A 22,561-nucleotide genomic window follows, 5' to 3' on the forward strand; every position below is an offset into this window, starting at 1 on the left:
AAACCTCGCAAGTAAATTTTGAGGTGTAACAGCAAAATAAAAGTACAATAATATCTTTTGAATAAACAAGAATTGTGAAGGCCAGGTAATATCTACAATTTATCAGTCTCAGATACAATTATATAGAGAGGGGTTTTCCTAAAATTGTCAGCTTAAATACTTGGCAATCAATGAGAATAAATATCACACAGATGTACAAACTGTATATGAAATTGTTCCACAGACAACTCTTAGGAATTGCAGCCATCTGCCTTCCCTCAATATCAATACATCCTGAAAGTGGTGATCAAAGTGAGAAAGAAGAAAGAAGTTGTTAAAAGAAACTGTGTCATTAGCAGAAGAAGAAGAAAAAAAAAAAAAAGGAAAAAAAAAAGATTGCTGATTAAAATGATATGAAATTATATAAATATAAATATTTATAAAATTATAATATATATATTGCTCTAAAAGTGATTCACAGAGGCTTATGCTGTATACCCCTTTCTGGAGCCCCCAGATAGTATTGCTGGAAATTTCTGCAACAGTGGGGAAAAAAAAAAAAAAAAAAGAGAGAGAGGACAGATTTCTGAATCCTGCTTCAGGAAGAGTTGCTCAGTATGCTTCTGTCTGGGTAAGGTTTAAAAAAAACCTGAAAGGCTCAGCAAGTCCCAGAATTCAGATCTTGATGGATTTAAGTCTTTATCTCCCACATTCTGTCTAACCTCATTTACTATTAGCTTCCAAGAGGAACCTTACAAATTTTAACAAGCTAAAAAGTATCTCTGTGGATGGGGAGAAGTAAATTATAAGTAAACCATTAAATAAAGTTAATTTCAATATAAGTTGCAAACCTAATCTTTATCTAAAACAGCAAAGAGCTGGTCTTGAAAATTCTTCCTATTTTGTATTCATATTGTTTTAAAAATTGTTTTATGTATAAAATCATCTATATATTAAATAGGAACATTTGTTTTTCTCTACCTAATGGAAATAAATACATATATATATTTGTCTGTTCGTCTTTCTGCTCTCATTCAGATGTTTTCTGAGCCTGAGTAGCTTTAAAGGTGTTTTTTTTTTGTTGTTGTTTTGTTTTGTTTTGATATTATTATTTTATTTTTTAATTTCAAGTCCCAGCTAAACTGCTTTTCTCATACGACTGTCCATGATTTGGACTCCTGTATAGGTTCAAAGATGTTTTCCCTGCACCTCATGCTGTAGGTAATCAGCATTGTTGAAAAACAAATACAAAGCCAGAACAGATAGTCTGAAGTCATTTCCTAGACTAGACAGCCCTTGCTGCTTCAGTCACATCAAAGATATAGTGGCTGGTTTGCTCAGAAATTGCTGACAATAAATGGGGAGCTATTTATCAGCTGGAGTGGCGCTGCAGTTATCGGCAAGAAAATACAAACCAGAGAGTTGTATCCAGTCCTTTAGGCTGGCAGGCAGGTATTCTTTCACAAATCATACCGTATTTTCTTGGCTCCAGGAAATTTTGTACAACACTTTAGGAACTTTTCATGTGGAGAAATACAGTATGTTCAAGAAACAAAAGACAACTCTTTTCCAGCCACTAAATAACTTATCTATTGGTACCTTCTAAAAGACCAAAACCTGGCCATGATGTAAGTTCAACCTGTGGTGATTTCAAAGTGGGAATATGAGAAACCAAATCCCAGAACAGTTATGATCTGCACTAACAATTACTTTGGTATTTGGAACACTAAATGAATTGCAATGAGCCTGAACAGATTCATGTGACTGAAGCCCCACTTCAAAAGTTCTATTGGGAAATGTTTTTACAACAGTTTTGTTGATGACATGCCTCACAATAACAAAGAATGCATTACAAAAGTGGCCTCCTCAAGCAGTCTACATAATTTATTTAATGAGAAGATATAGAGATGTAAGCCATTCTTCAGCAAAGAGGGAACACGGCTGTCACAAAACAGAGAATTGCAGTAACTGTATGTATTGAATACATTGCTCCTCAGTGTGTCTTGCATCCTCTTGAGATTAGAGTATCTCTACATAACACAACAGAAAAAGTTTCATAACAATTAGATTCACAAAAACCAACAAGCCAAAGGTGAAACCAGCTAAATTAGCTAGCATGAGTATTTAGAAAGAGGCATTAGCTATTACATTTCAAATCTTCCTGAAAGCTTCTAGGTCAACACTTAGTCTTTACTCACCGATTAACCACCCTTCTGCCCCAATCCTCACCAAACTTTTAGAGTCCTCTAATCACCCTTTACTCTCTTTGGTCCTGCAGGAGAGATGTAACCACCTGTCCTGTGATCTAAATAATTTGATTACTATGTTGTAGGGTATTCTGAAGAAAAATTGCTCTACACTTTCATGGTGAATCTGTCCTGTATTGCATGGACAAGTTTTTGTAGAGGCAAAATGGGATGACACCATGAATCAGAAACCTACTAATGATGGTGTTCACCTCCAAAGTGGAAGACTTGAATTCCAGCCTGTATTTCAGTGAACATTAGACACAGGATACTTAGAAGAAAATAGAATAAAAAGGCAAACCTCCAAGATGACAGCCCTAATACTAAGATTGACTTATCTTCTGTTGTTCTCTCTGGCAAATTAGTATTTAACTACACCTTAGAGTGCAGAACAGCTCCAGTAGGAGAGACTCTTCTTGTATTAATTATTGTCTGCAGCTTGGTTCTTTATAAAGTGAGATACAAGTTCAAGTGTAGAAAAGGATGAAATCTAGTCTTCACAATCTGGCTAGATGAATTGCTGAGAAACCATGTGGAGGATCTTCGCAGCATACTTCTTCTAGACCCCTGATGCAGCATTTTATGCTCTTCTATGCATCTGCTTAGGATGCTTTAATACTGAAAACAAAAAAGTCTATTAAACTTTGGAGAGTGGACCTTTCAGGATATTCTGTATTGTGGCACTTAAATTGGCCATTGTGTCCTACAGCTTCTTTAGTGCAGCATTTGTTTCTGCTAAGACCAGCATGAAATTCACAAAACATTGAAAGAAGATTTTTTTTTTTTTGCATTTGCATTTGCAATATTATAAACTCTTCAAATTCTATGAAGATTTGAATGGAATCAAGTTTATCCCTAGCATGCTTGAAGTATTATCCTGGAAAACTGGATTTATGCTCTAGTGTATCTTTACTCTCAGAATCACACGAGCATATGTGTACACATAGATAATCACGTACACAAAAAGACATAGACATGCATACACACACAGACTCACAGGTGACTGTTTTTATAGTGCTTTGTTTAAATGAAATTCGCAATTGAATGCTGTTTTGAGAACAAGTTGCCAGGGATTCAGCTGTTCTGCTCAAACCTTTTCACAGCTGAAGAAGAGACAAAACATGGACAGCTTTTTTTATTGAATTAATTTGATTTTTGTCTTTTGTCCTGCCAGCTATCAAAATTGTCAAATAAACCAGCTTTGATTCATAAATAATGGTTCCATTATATTTACTGTGCCACCGGTCAGAGTACCTGAAATTTTAATTCACTTGTTCAGCTAAATTTCATCCTCAGTTCACGGCCATAAAATTCTGTATTGACAAACTTTCAAACCAACTTTGACTCTGAGGTATCTAGTCAACATTTTTCTTCTGTGTGGATATTAGTTTATTGAATAAGTGGCATCTGTTTTCCTCCACATCACTAGTGGAGTAGGTATTTCCTTTTGACAGCTTTGCACGATTTATGGGTTTGCATGCTCTGAAGAAAAATAGTACTAAGCAAAAAATTCCAATTCATTACCTCTTAGTACTTAATTAAGTTCATACACATTGCACACTATAGGTGAACCCTGAAATGACTGTGACAGCCACTGAGCAGCAAGTTAGATTATCTTTGGAAGACAGAGAGACTTTTAATTATCTTGACCTCATTTTTCCTCCTATGATATTCATAAATTTTCCTTCTATTTTGTTGCTTCCAACAGATGTACCAAACCATTCTGAAAACAAGATTATATCCTTAGCTATTTCCTTTTATCTGTACGTTTAGGCACCAAATGTTTTTACAAATAGTGAAGTCAAGCAATGGTTTTTATCAGCTTACTTCACAGAGCAGCAGATGAATTATGTTGTACAGGCTTCTCCTAATAATGGTTTGGTTTTGGAAATGATAACAGCTTGATAAAAGAATAAAGCAGTGGATCTGGCTATCAGTAGATACAGAAATAAAGAGAGCCTGGGTTTTACCTGTCAGGGTTCTGCGTACACACATGCATCTGTAAGAGGATCCGCTGGGTGAAAGTCTTAAAGCATTGCCCACATTTCCAAAGATGCCAGTCACTGAACTCAGAATTTAGTTGGCTTGTTGAAGTTGGGCTTGCAAGAACTCGTTGGTTTTTGACACTGATCTGGTTAAATCCTGACTCGATGGACCCAGACTTATCCAGGAGAGAAAAATTTCTGCTACACGGAGTCTGTGGAAATACTACGGATCGCTGTGGAGTGGCAGGGGATAGTTTGCTATTTTTATTAAATGGCTGTAGGGTGTCTTGTCTGGACATGGCCTCCATTACAGTCGAAGGGACATTCACTGGGAGAAAACAAGAAAAGTAAATAAGATCCTTTTTATGCCTTTTTAGAACTAATACAATCTTGGGAGACACCAAACAAAAAAACACACACACAAAAAAAACCCAATCAAACAAACAAACAAAAAAACAACCCATCCTCTATTTTATTCACACTAGAATTATACACTTTTGTTTAACAATTTATTTTTTTAAAGGGCTTGAACAAGACAGTGATCTGAATGGATGATGCTGATTCTGTGACACTAGAATGAAAATTCATACAAAGAGGTATCTGAGGCTTACAGGACTCAGAGAAACCTGACTGTGATATACATTTATTATACAGTGAGATTGTCAAGTGAAAGAAAACACTACTGTACTTGTGATACCCTGACTCTGCATGCTGCAATCAGCTTGTGCAATTGCGATATCACAGACAAGCATGAATTTTGAAAGCATGAAGAAAAACTCCCTGTTCAGACACTCCTTGAGATACAACAGGGTTTACATATCTCCTGCAGCAATAGTTTCCTTATCCTTTCAATACACAGATACTAAGGGTATTATTACATCTCACAAATAGTCACACAACCAATACAATATAAAGCCAGTGACTTCACCATGACCTGTGTGATTAACACTAATAGCAGTCAGATTACCATGAGACAATGCAAAGTATAGGCAGAGGTATCTTTGTGCATTGATTTCCCACCTACAAAACAGGAACAAGCTAAAGCTTATGAGGCACTCAGATATTTCAGCAACAGTTGCAATAAACTGTTCTCACAAAGAAGCAGTTCAGTATTAAATCTGGATATCACACTGTCCTGGTTCCAGTTAGGACAGAGTTAAGTAGCTCATAGTAGCTGGTAGGGTGCTATGTTTTGGATTAGGATGAGAAGAGCGCTGATAACATGCTGATGTTTTAATTGTTGCAGAGCAGTGTTTACACCACGCCAAGGACTTTTCGGCTTCTCGCTCTGTCCTGCCAGCGAGCAGGCTAGGGATGCAGCAGGAGCTGGGAGGGGACAGACCCAGGACAGCTGACCCAAACTGGCCAAAGGGGTATTCCATACCATCTGACGTCATGCTAAACAATATATAGGGGTGGCTGGCCGGGGTGGGGGGGCCGGCTGCTCGGGAATAGGCTGGGCATCGGTCAGCGGGTGGTGAGCAATTGCATTGTGCATCACTTGTTTTCTTACACATTATTATTGTTAATACTATTATCATTATCACTATTATTATTATTATTGTTATTATTATTTTCCTGTCTTAATAAACTGTCTTTATCTCAACTCACAGGCTTCACTTTCCCGTTTCTCTCCCCCATCCCAGAGAGGGAGGGGGGAGGGTGAGCGAACGGCTGTGTGGTGTTTAGCTGCCAGCCGGGTTAAACCACAACACACACGATAAGGAAGGCAGGAGTTCAAACATACAGAAGAAAGTTGAACAGCTGCCTCATTCCTTGACTACCATCTAGATCATGCAGTGAATGAAGCAAGGGTCATATGGAAAAAAATTGAGTCAGATAATGGGAAATTGAACCACAATGCAAAAAAAAGCATAACTTAGGCCACCTGCACCCAGTGCATTCTCATGTTTTCTAATTTTGTCATGCTCGACTTCATGACATAACATTTTAATGAAGACTTTTAAATTAAATGTTGTATGCATGTGTCTGTCTCCATATGTTCACGTTTAGTTACTGTCACAAAGCGTTTATACCTGTGTATGTGTATAAAAATTACCTACTTAAACAGTTGATTGGAAAATGCACCTTTGCTTAGGTAAATCATTATGATAGATTTCTAAGAGCAAATATGAGAATTAAATTTCATTTATGAACTGGAATATTCTAATATCATTTAATATATGTAATGTACAAATTACTTCAGAAAGTTATGTTTTACTTTATTTTCTCAATCACAATGATCCTAATATTATATGCTATTTTATATACTTAAGTTGAGGTCCCTTCTACCGTATTTTTCTCTGGAGTATCTGAGGACCTGAGTTCTAAGTAGAGTTACATCCTTGGGTCTGTCTGTTACAAGTTTCCAGACATATAATACATCTTTCACGTCTCTAAAAATGTTCAGTACGAGGGGTGATCCCTTTCATTTTCCCACAACAAACTCACACATGAAAAAGATCACTTTTTTTTTTCCTTCCTCCCCTTATTTTTTCCTTTTAATTTTATTCATAGAAGTCCATGGAAGAAATAAGATCAAATTTTGCGCTGGGTCAAAATACCTCTGTGTAGTAGATATGCTTATGGGTTTAAGTAGTACTTAAGTCTTATAGAAGCCTGCAGCTGGCTCCATGCTCAGAGATGAATTTCATCTACTCATGTCAGTTTTTCTGCAGAAGAAACTCAAATTTATCTCAGAGAAAAATAACAAGTTACAATATTTATAAATTTTAACCATAATTCCGTGCTTTTCAAATAAAGGTTTTGTAAAGCTTCAGCTCATGAAAGAAAAAATAATATTTCTATGTTGTCCACTGCAGAGCATGAGTTTAATCAGCAAACATTACTGCCAGTAATTTAATTTATTTTAAACTCTTCTCAAGCCCAACAGATTTGAAAACTCAAGATGAAAAAGGATGTTTATTTTTGACATTTTAATCCTTGCTATCTTACTGTTTTATTGCCCCCATGGTTCACTACTTAAGTTGCTGCAAGACATGAGTTCATCTTACAATAGCTGTTTAAGTACCCAAATACTTGATGGAAAAAATGTATCCTATATATAATTGATTATACATGGGCAACCACTGGGTCACTTTAGACCAAAGTCAGTCAAGCATCCGTTATTGGTTTCTTCCACCATGTAGACATATATAGCTGTCAAAACAGAAAAAAAAAAGATCTTTGATGCAAGCTCTAATTGAGTTCCACATGCAAACAGTGAAATTGAAATGTGTGCTTGGATCACCTAATCCCATTATAGACAGAGGTATCCAGCACTTGATTGCACTGGGTCTGTGTTATAAGTTCCATGCTTAATTTTGTGATGATTCCTAGCAAAATAAAATATTGAGAAGGGGTAGATGTATGAATGGAAATGGGGATGGTCAGGATGGAATGGAAGTTCATTGTAATTTCAGGCTACCTGCACTCAACTTGTATTGAGAGGAGCTCGCTTTTACCTTTTAACCACAAGAAACTCATCTCTACAATTACACAGACAAAGCATTTCTCAAGATACTCAGGTAACAGAATGAGCAATCACTAACAGAGGCCTGATGGACCTACAATACACTACTCTTTTGGCTACACAGTCTCTTGTGATAGGTCTTGTAACAAATGGAAAGAATCAAGCTCTTCTTAAATCAGTTAAGAATTAAATCATCTCTTCTTAAATCAGTTAAGAACCAGTTAAGAAACCAAGCTATCCTTAAATCAGTTAAGAATAAACTAGTAGTGAATCCCTTATAAGGAACAGTGATTCCACACACTACCAAGTTAAATGGGGCTGCCGTAGTGGGAAATCTGCATGGACCTGCACACTTTCAGACACCTCAATTTATTTAGGTAATTATATCATGATGTTGGTAGCTTAAGTGTATCAGCTTCGAGGTTTTATTTTGTATACATCAAGCTTACCTTAAATATATAGTCACTTTCATTTAATATGTCTTAAAATACCCTAGGAATATAACTGATTAGATATGAAACAGGAATTCTGGCTTGTGCTGGTAGAAATAGAGAAGGAACTTACAATTTTCATCTTGTGCGATGCACTGGAGAGGGATTCCAAAGAAAGATGTGTAGCTGTCATTGTACCACACCAATAGCTCTGTACCCCGTGGGATATCTATACAAGCCCGGTAGAATATATTTGACCTAATCAAGAGAAAAATACAAAGGGCCTAATTTAGGAATAGAGCACTCCTCTTATCACACACAGTATTACAGTAGAAATCCATAGTTTTGGAACCATTTATGCACATAACTAAATGAATATCTTACTGAATATTTTAAAACTTAATTTATCCTCAGTGAAGGACTTTGATCAGTTTCTGTAGCACAGTTAACAAATTGCTTTTAACTAATTTGTAACTAATGTGTTTTAAACACCAACATTACACTAATGTTAAGATTTTATGAAAAGACTGATATTTTCTTACAACGTCCCTTTGAAAATGATTTTAGAAATGTAATACCTTGCTCATTTTGTACAATGTATACAGTTCAGTGAGTTAAGCCATTGAAACAGATTTGCATTTACTATCTAAGCTGAAGTTAATAAATTTTAGAAGTAAATAAATGACATTTCTTTTAATTTGAATGAGTGCTTTTAGCCAGAGGTTTGTTATAGTATGATGTGTCTTTTCATTACAGCATTAAACCACCAAAAAGAGAGATCTTGGATTATTGAGTAAAATAGACTTTGGGTTAGGGAAATGCAAAAATGGAGTCAATCTGATCATACAAACACAGAATTCTTCCTCTGTATGAAACATGAGGATAACATCGATGATCCTTCAGTAAGTATAAATTAGCGTTACCTTAAAAGTTATCACATCACTCTGTGGGAAAACTGTGGATAATCTTAGACCAAAAAAGAAAAATCCTAAAGTCTGTAGTATAAAAACTACAGCCTTATCCTGATCTTGCACTGGTGTAAATAGCTTCAGAGTGATACTTCTACCATTAACAGTTTTACATTGGGACAAAAGCTGTGTAAGATTAGATTCAGGCACAAGATAAAATAAAAATGTTATCAGTTCGTAGTGCCTTTTCCCTTAGGCTTCACATGGAACAGTAAAACACCTTCATGAGAGATGGATAGAAATTCAATATATACAAGAAGAACAGTCTACTCCATCTGAAGGATTACATACCAAAATGGTACAATCAAAGTACCAAGAAATGGCCATTTTTTATAACAGCTTATGTAAGGCAGAAAAACATCTATAGACCAAATAAATAAATAAATAAATAAAATAATGTTAGGCCTCTACCAGTTTTCTCAGTGAAGAATTGCTACAAACGTTAGCCTGAAGTTCAAGATAAAAGTGTTTAGGGTTGGTAGGCCTTAAATTTAGACTTTCTATAAAGAATTGGCTGTAGCAATGCAATTTGTTCCTTGTATAACACTGCAGACATAAGGAGAATCCTTTACCACATTTTTCATGGCAGTGAGATATGCACTTGTCAACATATTTTGTCACTTCAAAGTGGCTCTTGGCAACAGGATCATAAAGATCAATAAAAAAGTGCAGATTCTCGATATTTTACTAGCAGCTGCAAAAATTTCATTTATCTTGTTATTTTCCTCGCTTACTGCCACCCTGTCTCAGGAGGGCACTGCTAGCTAAGCAGAATGGTTTTCCTACTGTTCTATGAATATCTGACAAAAACTCTCCCCTTTGTGTCTCTCCATCTCCTTCCCTCCTCTTCTTCTCTTCTTCTCTCTCTTTCTTCCCAACACTGCACATTTCATTAATTCTTTCCACTCTTACATAAAAATGAAAATCAGAGCCATGCTATAAATTACCAGTATCTCCTAACTTGAGAAAAATTGAGTCTACTTTGTACTTCACCCTTGTAACATTTCATCTCTCAGTTTGGCTTCCCTTAACATAAACACAGCAGCCCAGCAAATGAATGTGCTAAAACCAAATGACACACTTCACCGCTGAAAGAGCAGAACTGTTTTTGAGCAATGGGTGGTCTGTGAGGCTTGGAGTAGGCCAGAAAAAAAAAGTGTAAGCGTACACCGTTCCTTACAAGCGTGCAGAGCTTCCAAAACTCGCAGAAATCTCTGCATGCTGAAGTACATCAAAGGGATTTTTCCCTTTTCGGATAATATTTCCTTTGCTGACATGTATTTAGTATTGTGGTTGGATGACTCATAAAGATAGCTTCATGGCGTCCCAACGCAGTTGAAGCAGAACACATGCCAACAAACATTATTGTCAGCCTCAAAATAAAAACAAAACGTTCAGCTAAGGGTCAATCAATCAAGAGCACTTTGAAGAAAATTCCATTTAGATATTACAAATCATAACAGAATGAATTTAAACCAGCTGACTTTCTGTGAGGAGTACGTCCATGTACAATAAAAATTAGGCCGGTTTTTCAGTGTCCAACTTTTCTATTTTCTTACACTTGGATGCAGTCACTGGTGATGGATGCCAGTTTTTTAAATTGTGTTTTTGTAGTTCATTTTATAAAGATCTGAAGTAATCAAAAACAGATCAACAGAGGGAACTCTAAGTAAAAAACTCCATCATGAAAGGAAAGTTGTAAAATCCACTTAATATTGACAGATGTGTAATGACTTTCTCATGTTCATGTTCCTTTTAGGTTTGTCATCTATATATATGTACACATTTTTATATATTTATGTATATATGCACGCACACACCCTGCCACACCAAGAAATAGTTCACAAGATACCTACAAAAATACTCTTTCATTACAGCAATCCTTATTCATTATCTACTGCGTTTATTTAAAATCTGACAGGATTTTAGGTATAAATATCAGCTATTTAAAGGTATAATAAAAGATTTGTAATGTATAAATAGGATTATTATTTTTTTAAGTGTGGCATTATTTAGTCAACTGGCCAGAGAATAAAAAAGCTGAAAATGCAATTGAACAATTTTACCATTGTTAAATTGGAACCCTATGGGAAAATCAAACTTTATATATATTTCATTTTAGCTTGCTTTTGTATGTTTTATTTTTAATTTTAAAGATACTTTAAATAAGTTTAAGATTCCTTCTAAAAAGAAAAAAAAAAAAAAAAGAAAAAAAGAAACTCCACTCTCTAAAACAACTAGCCAAAACCAGGATTGCTCACTGTGGCTGGCAAACACAGGCCACTCTTTGATGTACTTCCTATCATGTTTAATAAGGCCAAGCAGTTGCTTCTGATTCTGAGACAAAAGGTTTGTTTATAGCTGAGATCATGTATTTATGTAATGCGTTGTCTAGGTTTTCTGGATCTGTTTGCAAGTATAAAGTAAAAGGCACCATAATTTCTTTACATTTTCTTCGCATTTTGACCTTCTCTGTCCAGCGACCTGAGAGGCACAAGCACTAACAATCGTGGCTAGCAGGTGCACTCTGCAGATAAGCCATAGGTGCACACATGGCTCATGACTGGCTCTCTCAGAAAACCTGATTTCAAGTGGGGCTCTTTCCTTTACCCCTTTCTCTAGCGCACACACCTTTAGGAAGTGCGGAAGACTGCTTTATAGACATGCAACTGATCAGACCATTTGAAAACGAGCAGAGTGCTTCGTGCAGTGTGATTGGCACACAAGTGGCGCCTAAGAGGGCCCAGCCTGATGTGCATGCTGCAACGGCCTCAACTCCTGGCAAGCAGAGTTATACATCTTCTCACTACACTCTGTAGCTTTTCTATCGCCCTGAATGGACACATTCACAAAAGCCCTACCACTGTCTTTGCAATCAAAGGTAACAGCACCGGTGACAGTAACAGTCTGATTTTTCAGTAAAAACCTCTTTTTGCTGCATTGAGTAAATGAAACATACTTTACCTGTACTGAACCACTGTTAAGTTCTGTTCCCCGCAGTGCCTTGCACATCGGATGTACCTCATCCAGCTTGACTTACTGGGTTCTCCACCATCAATAAAGTGCTGCAGTGTCCCATCTTGGTCATATATCTGGGGAAGAGGTCACAAGGTCAAGTAGTTAGAACAAATCATCGGCAATCTTTTTCACTGCTGTGCTGGTGTCTCTCTGTGCCTTTTCCAGGAATTTATTGCCATGAGATTTGTCATTGCATGCTGATGCTCTTAGAAATATACAGCAGAAACAGCAGAAAAGTATTTTGGGGGATGCAAGTTTATCATGTTCCTTTTATCAAGCCAATCTTTTTGTATTAAACATGTTTGTGGTGTCTCAAAGATGGGACCATGTTTCCCAAAGAATATTTAACCTACTTTGACAGGCTGGCCTTAAATAATGAACTGCCAGATAAACAAGAAAATCTGGATGTAAAGTCTGCATTGAAATCGCTGGAACATCTGAGCAAGGGGCAGTAGTGATCCCTAAACAAGTATCCCTTCCTTCACATCTCAGTTGCAGCAAGGACATGTACTTCAGCAACCTCATGTGGCACATTAGAGAGCTGTAGGACTCATAAGACAAAAACAAATGAGACTGGAAGGAAAAAGATTTGAAGATGCCTTTAGAAGCTCCCTTGAGACTCATAATTTTTTGAAGTAGTGAATGAGAAATCAGTCCTAAGGGAATCATAGCTTTCCTAAATATGACATTTCTGCTAAGGACATGAGAGTCAGTTAGGGTAATTTCTTTAAAAGGCAGTACTATGTCTCTATTCTGCACTGGTTGCTCCCTCTGAAGTCAAAGATTATAGCTGCTCCGGAGTATTAGAAATGTAAAGATACATATTTTGTGTACACCTGTCCTTCTGACTTCATTAAAAATGATGTCTAGGAAGTGCTACTCCTAGTAAAAGCACATGGTCTCATAAGCTTTTTACCTGTTACACACTTAGTTAAACTTCAGAGTTGCATCTGAACAATTAGGTGATTATCCAAAGCAAACTTAATTTTCAGATCTTTTGCTCCTCTTTTGCTCCTAGATAATAATCCTACACCAAATAAGTTTTCCCTTTTGAAATTGTATAAGCTTAACTCAATCTGTTTTCTTGAAAGTACTAATTCTGCAAATTAAAGGGGAAATGTTTATTATATTTAATTGAACATTTGTAGAGAAAGCAAACTAACAAGCCTGCATTTCTATTTCAGTATTAAGAGAATCATCTCAGAAATTATGTGAATATGTTCAATATTTCTGAATTATTAAAAGTGTGTTTCCTACAATGCATACAAAGACATACATGGGAACCAGAATGTAGTTCTCTAATTCCCCACACAGCAGTTTCAAATTCAGGAGCCAGCCTTGCTTTTGCTCTTGACCAAGAGAGATTGGAAGTACTTGGGTGCAGTATATTCTTCTCTAGGGCATGAGACACAGGGAAATCAATTGTCTACAGAGATCTTTACCATTTGCTCCAAAGTGCCTGTGATTAGATGCCAGAAACTCCTGGGCTGGAGAAGCAAGAGGCTGAGTAGTGGTATAAAATTAGGCAAAACAGGAGGAACCCTCAGAGGCGAACAAATACCCCAATACCGGTGGTTTGGTTTATTTTTTAAATAGCTTGTTGATTAGCTTGTTGATTACCAGCAGGAACCTGTTCTCATGTAAACATGCTAATGCATACTGAATATATGAACAAAATATGCCAAGCAATAAAAAGCTGTGACGGAAACTGAAAATTATACAGCAAATCAGCCTACAAGAAGGAAAAGAAGGAAAAAATAATGACTAACAGTATCTGGCTGCAATCATTTTGGCAGTATCTATACAAACAGTTTCTGCACAGTGTTTATTATCTATTCATTTATGTGGTGTTTACTAATGTAACAATAAACTGCTTAACATGAGGCAAAAACAATTCCCATCAATGAAGAGTTGATAGCGTCTAATCTCCAAATTCTGTAAAACAAGAAGACAAAGACAGCCACAGTCAGTACTGACAGCCATATCTGGACACACGTGGACCTAATCACAACTTTGTGTATATGGACAATCATGACCTGACAAGAAAAATTAAAACCTGTCATGAAAATGCAGAACTGGAGCTCTCTCTAAGGCCTTGACCTGGAGTGCCAAGGAAGGTAAAACCACTCTACCAAGTGTTTCTGGATCTAGTGCAGGTTCTAGATCATTTTGCTCTATCCTCTTTTTTGTACCTATGGATCAGTTTTCTGTCACTCTCTGCATTATCCCATAGAGCAGTGATTTCTGCTGGAGAAGACTGGAATAACAAAGAAGTAAACATTCCATAGCTCTGCTTTCCATGACTGGGAGGCATTATCACCCTTTCTATCACCTTGAATCAATTGCAGTGGCAATAAGAGAAAAAAGATGCTGCAAAAGGTGCCAAGAACTTCTTCATCTTGCAGGACTAAGTATTTCTAAAAGCTTTATTCTTGCAAGTGCTCTTGCATCAGTGACACTATGCTCTGTCCTTTCCCAGGGAAAAATTACTGACACTGCAAGTAAAGCTGCAGTGCCGGAATTCACCCCATAGCACTCTTAGCACCATTGTTACAGAAATTAAAATCCACCTGTAATGAGGTAGACACCCTAACATTAAAAGAAAAATAACAACTTTACATAGTATCTGTTTGTTAAATTGCATAAGCCTACTTCAGATCCGGAAATACTTAACTATTATGGTTATTATTATTCATTTTACCATTATGCACCAGTTCTTAGACATTTTAGATTTATCTAAATCTGGCAAACACAATATATTTGCCTGAAGAAGCCACGGTGAAGGATCAGGATGAAATATGGCTTGCTATAATAGAGAAAAAGTAAACCTGTAGCACAGTGTGTGAACTTGGACATTATAGCAAACTATGTGTATGCACATACTCACCTGCATCTGCATTACACATCCATAAATATTTAAACACTTACAGTAGCTATCAAAACAAAACAAAACAAAATCACAGAATCATCTAGGTTGGAAGAGACCTCCAAGATCACCGAGTCCAACCTCTGACCTAACACTAACAAGTCCTCCACTAAACCATATCACTAAGCTCTACATTTAAACGTCTCTTAAAGACCTCCAGGGATGGTGACTCAACCACTTCTCTGGGCAACCTATTCCAACGCCAAACAACCCTTTCAGTAAAGAAGTTCTTCCTAATATCAAACCTAAACCTCCCCTAGCGCAACTTTAGCCCATTCCCCCTCGTCCTGTCACCAGGCACGTGGGAGAATAGACCAACCCCCACCTCGCTACAGCCTCCTTTAAGGTACCTGTAGAGAGAGATAAGGTCGCCCCTGAGCCTTCTCTTTTCAAGGCTGAACAACCCCAGCTCCTTCAGCCACTCCTCGTAAGACTTGTTCTCCAGACCCCTCACCAGCTTTGTTACCCTTCTCTGGACTCTCTCAAGCACCTCCATGTCCTTCTTGTAGCGAGGGGCCCAAAACTGAACACAGTACTCAAGGTGCGGCCTCACCAGAGCTGAGTAAAGGGGGAACAATCACCTCCCTAGCCCTGCTGGCCACACTGCTTCTTATGCAAGCCAGGATGCTGTTGACCTTCTTGGCCACCTGAGCACACTGCTGGCTCATATTCAGCCGACTATCAACCAATACTCCCAGGTCCCTTTCTGCCAGGCAGCTTTCTGACCACTCATCTCCCAGCCTGTAGTGCTGCTTGGGGTTGTTGCGTCCCAGGTGCAGGGCCTGGCACTTGGCCTTGTTGAACCTCATACAGTTGGCCTCAGCCCATCTGTCCAGCCTATCCAAATCCTCCTGCAGAGCCTTCCTACCCTCGAGCAGATCGACACACGCACCTAAATTGGTGTCGTCTGCAAACTTACTGAGGATGCACTCAATCCCCTCATCCAGATCATAGATAAAGATACTAAAGAGAACTGGCCCTAGTACCGAGCCCTGAGGGACTCCACTAGTGACCGTCCTCCAACTGGATTTAACTCCATTCACCATGACTCTTTGGGCCCAGCTACCCAACCAGTTTCTAACCCAATGATGTGTACACCAGTCCAAGCCAAGAGCAGCCAGTTTCTCGAGGAGAATGCTGTGGGAAATGGTGTCAAAAGCCTTACTGAAGTCAAGGTAGACCACATCCACAGCCTTTCCCTCATCCACCAAGTGTGTCACATTGTCATAGAAGGAGATCAGGTTCGTCAAGCAGGACGTCAAGCTCGTTTGTCAAGCCTGCCTTTCATAAACCCATGCTGACTGGGCCTGATCGCCTGGTTGCCCTGCAAGTGCCACATGATGACACACAAGGTAATCTGCTCCATGAGCTTCCCTGGCACAGAGGTCAAGCTAACAGGCCTACAGTTTCTTGGGTCAACCTTCCAGCCCTTCTAGTAGATGGGCGTCACATTTGCTAGCCACCAGTCGACTGGGACATCCCCCGATAGCCAGGACTGCTGATAAGTAATGGAAAGCTCTTCCGCCAGTTCTCGCAGTACCCTCGGGTGGATTCCACCCAGCCCCATCAACTTGTGTACATCTAAGTGCTGTAGCAGGTTGCCAATCATTTTCTCATGGATTGTGAGGGTCACATCCTGCTCCCCATCCCCTTCCACCAGCTCAGGGTATTGGGTATCCAGATAACAACTAGACTTGCTGCTAAAGACTGAGGCAAAGAAGGCATTAAGCACCTCAGCCTTTTCCTCATCTCTCATCACTAAGTTTCCCCCTACATCCAGTAAAGGATGGAGATTCTCCTTAGTCCTCCTTTTCGTGTTAATAAAACAACAACAACAAACTTCAGAATCCTGTGGTAAACTGAATTTACTGAAAATCTTTGATTTCCTCACTAGATCACTACTTCCATCCACTTTGGCATAACTTTTAATATATTGCAGGAGCATCATGTCAAAATAAAATATTGTTTCCTCAACTCCCTATGGAGAATGCATGTATCTCACAACACTTATTAATCTGAACAGTGGAAACAAAATTAGTTGCTGCATTTTTCTACTTTGACTACACTTGGAAGTGTTACCTAAGGTGCTTACAGGCTCTTTTCCCTCTTCTGACCACAAATAATTGTTAGGTTTTTTTGGTTTTTTGTTTGTTTATTTGTTTGTTTGTTTTTTCATTTTTGCCTAGTTTTAAGAGTTCTTGTTTGTTTCTTTGTTTGTTTTTGCTTTTGTTTTAAATGTTTCAAAGTGTTAAGATATCTAGTTTATGGTCTGTTCCAGTTTTGAGATGTGTACCAGTCTACTGATGGAGACCAGAGTTTGATAAAAGAGAACTGCACCCACCTTCTTGTTTGACATTCCTTGTGTTCCTCCTTAATAATTCACATCTAATTAATTAACTTTTTAGTAGGTTTTTGACTATTTATTATTAGGTTACAGATATGTTACATATCAAGAGACTCAGAATGTGAAATATATTATTATTCCACAGTTTTAATTGTTTGACTTCAGAACACAGCAAAACCAACATCATTTTCCAAGAAAGTAAGTCCTAAGTGCATCCAGCACAACAAAATTCTTTTATATATTTATATATGTATATATACCTATATATATATATTTATATATATATATAGGTATATAGGTATATATATATATATATATATATATATTCCACTCCATACCAACACCTGCTTACTCAGTATTCAAGGTATAGATACAGAAGTGTATGGAGTATATCATGATATTTCTTACAGGTTGACACTGCTATTCCTTATGACCTACATATGCATGCCAACTGGATAACATGGGGAAAAAGCAGTTAGGATGCCAATGTACAGACACTGGTCAGGTTCCTCTTCTAACAGCATGCACATACAAATCCAAGGGAACGACTTTGAAGTCCTTCCTATGAAGGGCTGGATTTATTACTTATTGGATTGATTACTGATAATTAGTTGGAAGCTGTAGATGCTGAAACTTATAATGCCGAAGATGATAGCAATACATAATGACATTAATAATATAATTTCTAAAGCATGCAGCATCTCACATAAGTGATGCTCTAAAATATATGAACAGCTATTACTAAGAAAATAAACAGCACTTGCTGGAACATCTGTCACACTGGCAACATACTAAGTCTAGGTAGGACCATGTAAGATTTAAGTTGTATAAGAGATAAAGCAGAGCACTAAAACTTCTGAGAAGTATCAATTCAATGCTGAGGCAGTATTGCTTCTTGCCTCAGCTGGATAGATGGGACAAATAAAATGAAATCCCAATGTTAAAGACCATTGTACCATTTGCTGGTATAGACACCACAGAATTTTAGAATAAAGGAGCCTGAATAGCACAGCCACAGAGAAAGCCAAGCTGTGAAGCTCTTAAAAACAATTTCACAGAAGAGACAGGGAGAGGAAACATGGTCAGTTCATTGGAGTTCTTTCCTCTGTATCTGTTGCTTTCCTTTGTTCTCTTTCCATGGCCTGGTGAAGGATTGTGTCTTTTGAAATTCTGCCTGCGTTTTATTTTTCCATTTAGTCAAATAAAAAAGGTATTAGCATACAACTTAATTGACCTCTCATTTTCCTTGCAGGCAGAGAGAGAAAAGACTGGTCCTGAAGTGGAATTTTTCTTTGTATGTACATTTGTATTCTAAAACTAGCTATTAGAATACTTTTTCATGTTGCAAGACATCAAAAGAAATGTGAAGAAAACCACAAAACATGCAAGAATTAATTCTTACCATTAGTAGAGGATCTTGCTTTTTGCTGTTCATTGCTATTCTTATTGACATCACATGCATAAGGTCACAGGATTTTCAACTCTCTCTGCATGAGCTGCCTTCTCCCACAAGAAGTTCTACCTTTGACTTCAGTGGGAAGAGTCAGGACAACAAGGAGTGCTTGTGGTGAGTACGTACCTTTCTTAAATCATCAGCCACTCTGTTAAAAAGCATGGATAAACCACTGGAAATATGCAGAAGGTTATGATTAAACAGTCTGACATGTCAGATAAGGGAGCACCCATCCAAGCTATATTCTTTCTATAACAAGGTATGAACCTATAAACCAAAGCAACAGTGAAAGTTTTTCTCTGCTAGCTTGGACATCAAAACTGGATAATCTCTACATTGTGCAAATGTCACTACTGTGAACCCATATTTTTGATATAACAGCACTACAACATCCACTATAGATAGCTGTACGCCAAAAGAGGTTAAAACAGTGCCAAAAAGGGCAGTCTTTGTTAAACTGCGGAATGTAACTGCCACTCTGCAGGAGATGGGCAGCCCTCCATGCACCCTCTTTTTAGAGCCAGCAAGACCCACCAACTGAAGGCCAATTTTTATGATGCACCCTAAACTTTGGAGTCTAATCTCCTCCTTAGGGTCTACAATGGGTCAACCACTCAGGCCATGTTTCCCTGTCCTTTTTTTCACTTTGTCTTTCGGAAAGGAAAGATACAAGCAAAAAGGTATGGGATTTATTTACCTACATGGTCCTTTTTGGGATGGTTCCCGTGTTTATTTCGTTTGAAGAAAACTGGCGTTTCTTTTAGTTGGTGGTGCTGGCGGTTTGTTTGTTTGTGTGTTTGTTTTCAGTTTCTCTCCAGCACTGTATTCAACCTATGCTATAGAGTATTCTGTAAGTTAAGTTGAATACATATATACTCTGATAGATTGGGAGACAGCAGTCAGTCATATTATTGGTAGAAGAGAGATCTAACAGCTGACTTACTTACAAATGACAAGGAAGGTCTTTTCTTTTTTAAAGCAGAAGAAATAACAAACAGTCACTTTTCTGAAAAGCTCTGAGATTCACATGTGTAAGTGCACAGTAAAATTCAGTAATTGCTTGCCTAAGGCAACAATTGTTGAGTAAAATGCCAATGGGCTCTAGTGTTTATTATGACATGTATACATTATTTATTTGTTAGCATTTCTAATCATGTCGTACTGAAAACAAACTGGATTACATGCATGACTTGATAAGTTAGTTGTTCAAATTGAATTCTGTGTAGTACATTGGTGCCCAGCTCCCTTTGAAATCAACACACTGTCAAAGGATCTTATCCAGAAAATTTGAAAAGTTCTTAAGATGTTGCAGGAACTGAAAAAGAGGAGACAAACAGAAAAATTTCCTGAATAGATTACAGTTAAGGAGTCTAGTTCAGGCTGAAACTCAAACAACTGGATTCATGTTTGATAATAACAGTAGTCTAAATAACGAATGCTTTTAGACTTTAAATATTTTGAATGTTAGTGCTGGGCATCTGATTTAGAGGAGGAGGACCCTTCTGAATACGTATATTCTCACTGTTACAAACTGAATGAGAAAGCTGTGTAGATGCATTTAGCTATCACAACTTTCTCCTTTAATTCATTAGTTTGGTGACCAAGCCAGGCCACTTAGCAAATATGTTAGGAATAATTCTTAGTCTGCCTGTATTAAAAAATATGAGATATAATGAAAATTAGAAGCAAAAAACAATGAATGGAAAATTCTCCGAATATAGCTTAACTAAAAAGAAACAGTGATGTTGACAGATAATAATAACACCATATAATCACATCCTTTACAAAGATCATATCTTAAAGACCGGGATACTTTGCGAATGACATACTGTATTTTATATTACCTGTACAATACACAATCAAATTATTCTTAGCCCGTATAAAGAAATAACTATTCATCAAATTGTGATAACTCTAACTTTGATGCCTAATAAATATTATTAAATCTGTAACAGCCAACTACACACATAAAACTGGTATGAAAAATAGTAGTATATATGTCAACAATCTCATTTTACTATAAGTGGAAACGTTTGGAATGTTTTCCTATTCATCCATACAGATGTTGTTTCAGAAATCCATTGGTTGTAAATTCTTATATATTCTGTTGCTTGATAAGACCAACTGATTTGTTTTGACACTTAAAATATGCCTTCAGATTCTCTATGGACAGATATATATATAAATATGTATAAAAATATATGTATCTGTGATGCAGATAACATCTAATCTTGTTGGCTTATGATGAAATAAGAATATTACCACTATTGTAGATCATGAAAGCTAGTTACTATAGATTATATGTGAATGTGTAATAAATACGTCAATAACTATTTACTTACTTTGAAGTGCTTAATTTTTTATTTTTTATTTTTAAATAACTGGATAATATTTTGTTGCCATTTAGAAAATGTAGCACCTCACATAAACAATGGTTTGAGTTTTGAAATTTTTATATTGCGTATAAAATCATGTCAATTTCTTTGTACTTTGAATTAACACAAAGATTTCCAAATGTTCTTAACTGCACTGAAGCATTCTGAATGGCTATAAACTGTAAACAGAATAGAAATCTGAAATAAGTGATCAAGGAAGAAACTTCAAGAGGCCTCACTGTTAAAAATCAGAGTAAAATGTTCTCCAATGTTTGCTAGCAATGCACTCTCTGAGATGCAACACCTCTGTGAAAATGCACAGAAATGTATCCTGACAGCCAATGATCTTTAACTGCTCACACTATTCAAAGCAATTTTGTACAATTAGCCATATCTGATATGGAGTGTACATCTCATAATATCTGCTTAATGTTTCTTCTCTTTAATCTAGCAGGCATCATCTAGCAAAATTTATAGAAGAGAATAGTTGCCAACTAATATTAAAAACTATTTAGATTTAATGTTTCTCAAAGGATTATAACATAAGAAACTATAAACATTGTTTTGAACTGTCTGTGCTAGGTGAAAGTCTTCATCTCTCACTTAGACCCCAGTCCAGCAAACACTTACGCACATGTTGTAGTCCCATTGATCTCAATGGGACTACTCGTGTGTGAAATCAAGCATCTGTGAAAGCAGTTGGAGGATTGGGGCCTTATTCCAGAAAGTGTCACAAGAGCAATGCACTGCTGATTATGCAGACTTGATTTAATTATTTTTTAAAGAAAAGTCTCAACAGTTTTTTTGGACACTAACCTGTATTTGTCCTAGAGTAGGGGAGAATTACACATAACACAAACCAGTGTTACCCAGCATCAGGGCAAAAGGGGAAGACAGGGCAGAAAACATGCATGTGAAGTTGGAAGTATTCCCATGCAGACAGGCCTGTAAAGGAGCAATGCTTGCTCCTGAAGCATCTGCTGATATAACATAGCCTCTTCTGAGCGTGCTTTTGCACCCTTTTGACAGTTCCAGTATATGACAGAAAAAGCAGTGGTACTCCAGGCACAGGTCATTCTTTTGCTTGGTATTGGTATTTCCACCCTGATTACTGTGCTGCATGCCCAGGCAGACATGGTTGCAGAAAAACACGGGGAGGCAACAGACCCAGCTTGTTCTCTGCAGACTCGTTTATATCCAGCACAAAGCATCAAAACAAAGCGTTGCCAATTTAGGCTCATTATGCAGAGACCAGGGGAAAAAAGGAAAAAAAAAAAAAAAAACCACAAACTAAAAAGAAAAAGATGGTTTAAAAACAGAGAGGTAAATGATCAAAGCTGGAATAGGAAGGAAGGAAGGAAGGA

At 37.3% G+C, this 22,561-nt stretch overlaps 1 protein-coding gene across 2 annotated transcripts in view; it reads right to left on the minus strand.

Moving 5' to 3' along the window:
* PRDM6 (PR/SET domain 6) overlaps window positions 1-22,561 on the minus strand; it is an 86,785-nt gene that overhangs the window by 21,600 nt on the left and 42,624 nt on the right. For both annotated transcript variants that reach the window (XM_080574892.1, XM_080574891.1), the window contains 3 exons: window positions 12,046-12,173; window positions 8,247-8,371; window positions 4,196-4,538 (listed from right to left, as the gene is read on the minus strand). In XM_080574892.1, the coding sequence (XP_080431018.1) occupies window positions 4,196-4,538; window positions 8,247-8,371; window positions 12,046-12,173 (596 nt within the window). The remainder of the gene's footprint in view (window positions 1-4,195; window positions 4,539-8,246; window positions 8,372-12,045; window positions 12,174-22,561) is intronic.

The sequence above is a fragment of the Anser brachyrhynchus genome, assembly GCF_964034855.1.
Source record: "Anser brachyrhynchus genome assembly, chromosome: Z".
Classification (NCBI taxonomy): Eukaryota; Metazoa; Chordata; class Aves; order Anseriformes; family Anatidae; genus Anser; species Anser brachyrhynchus.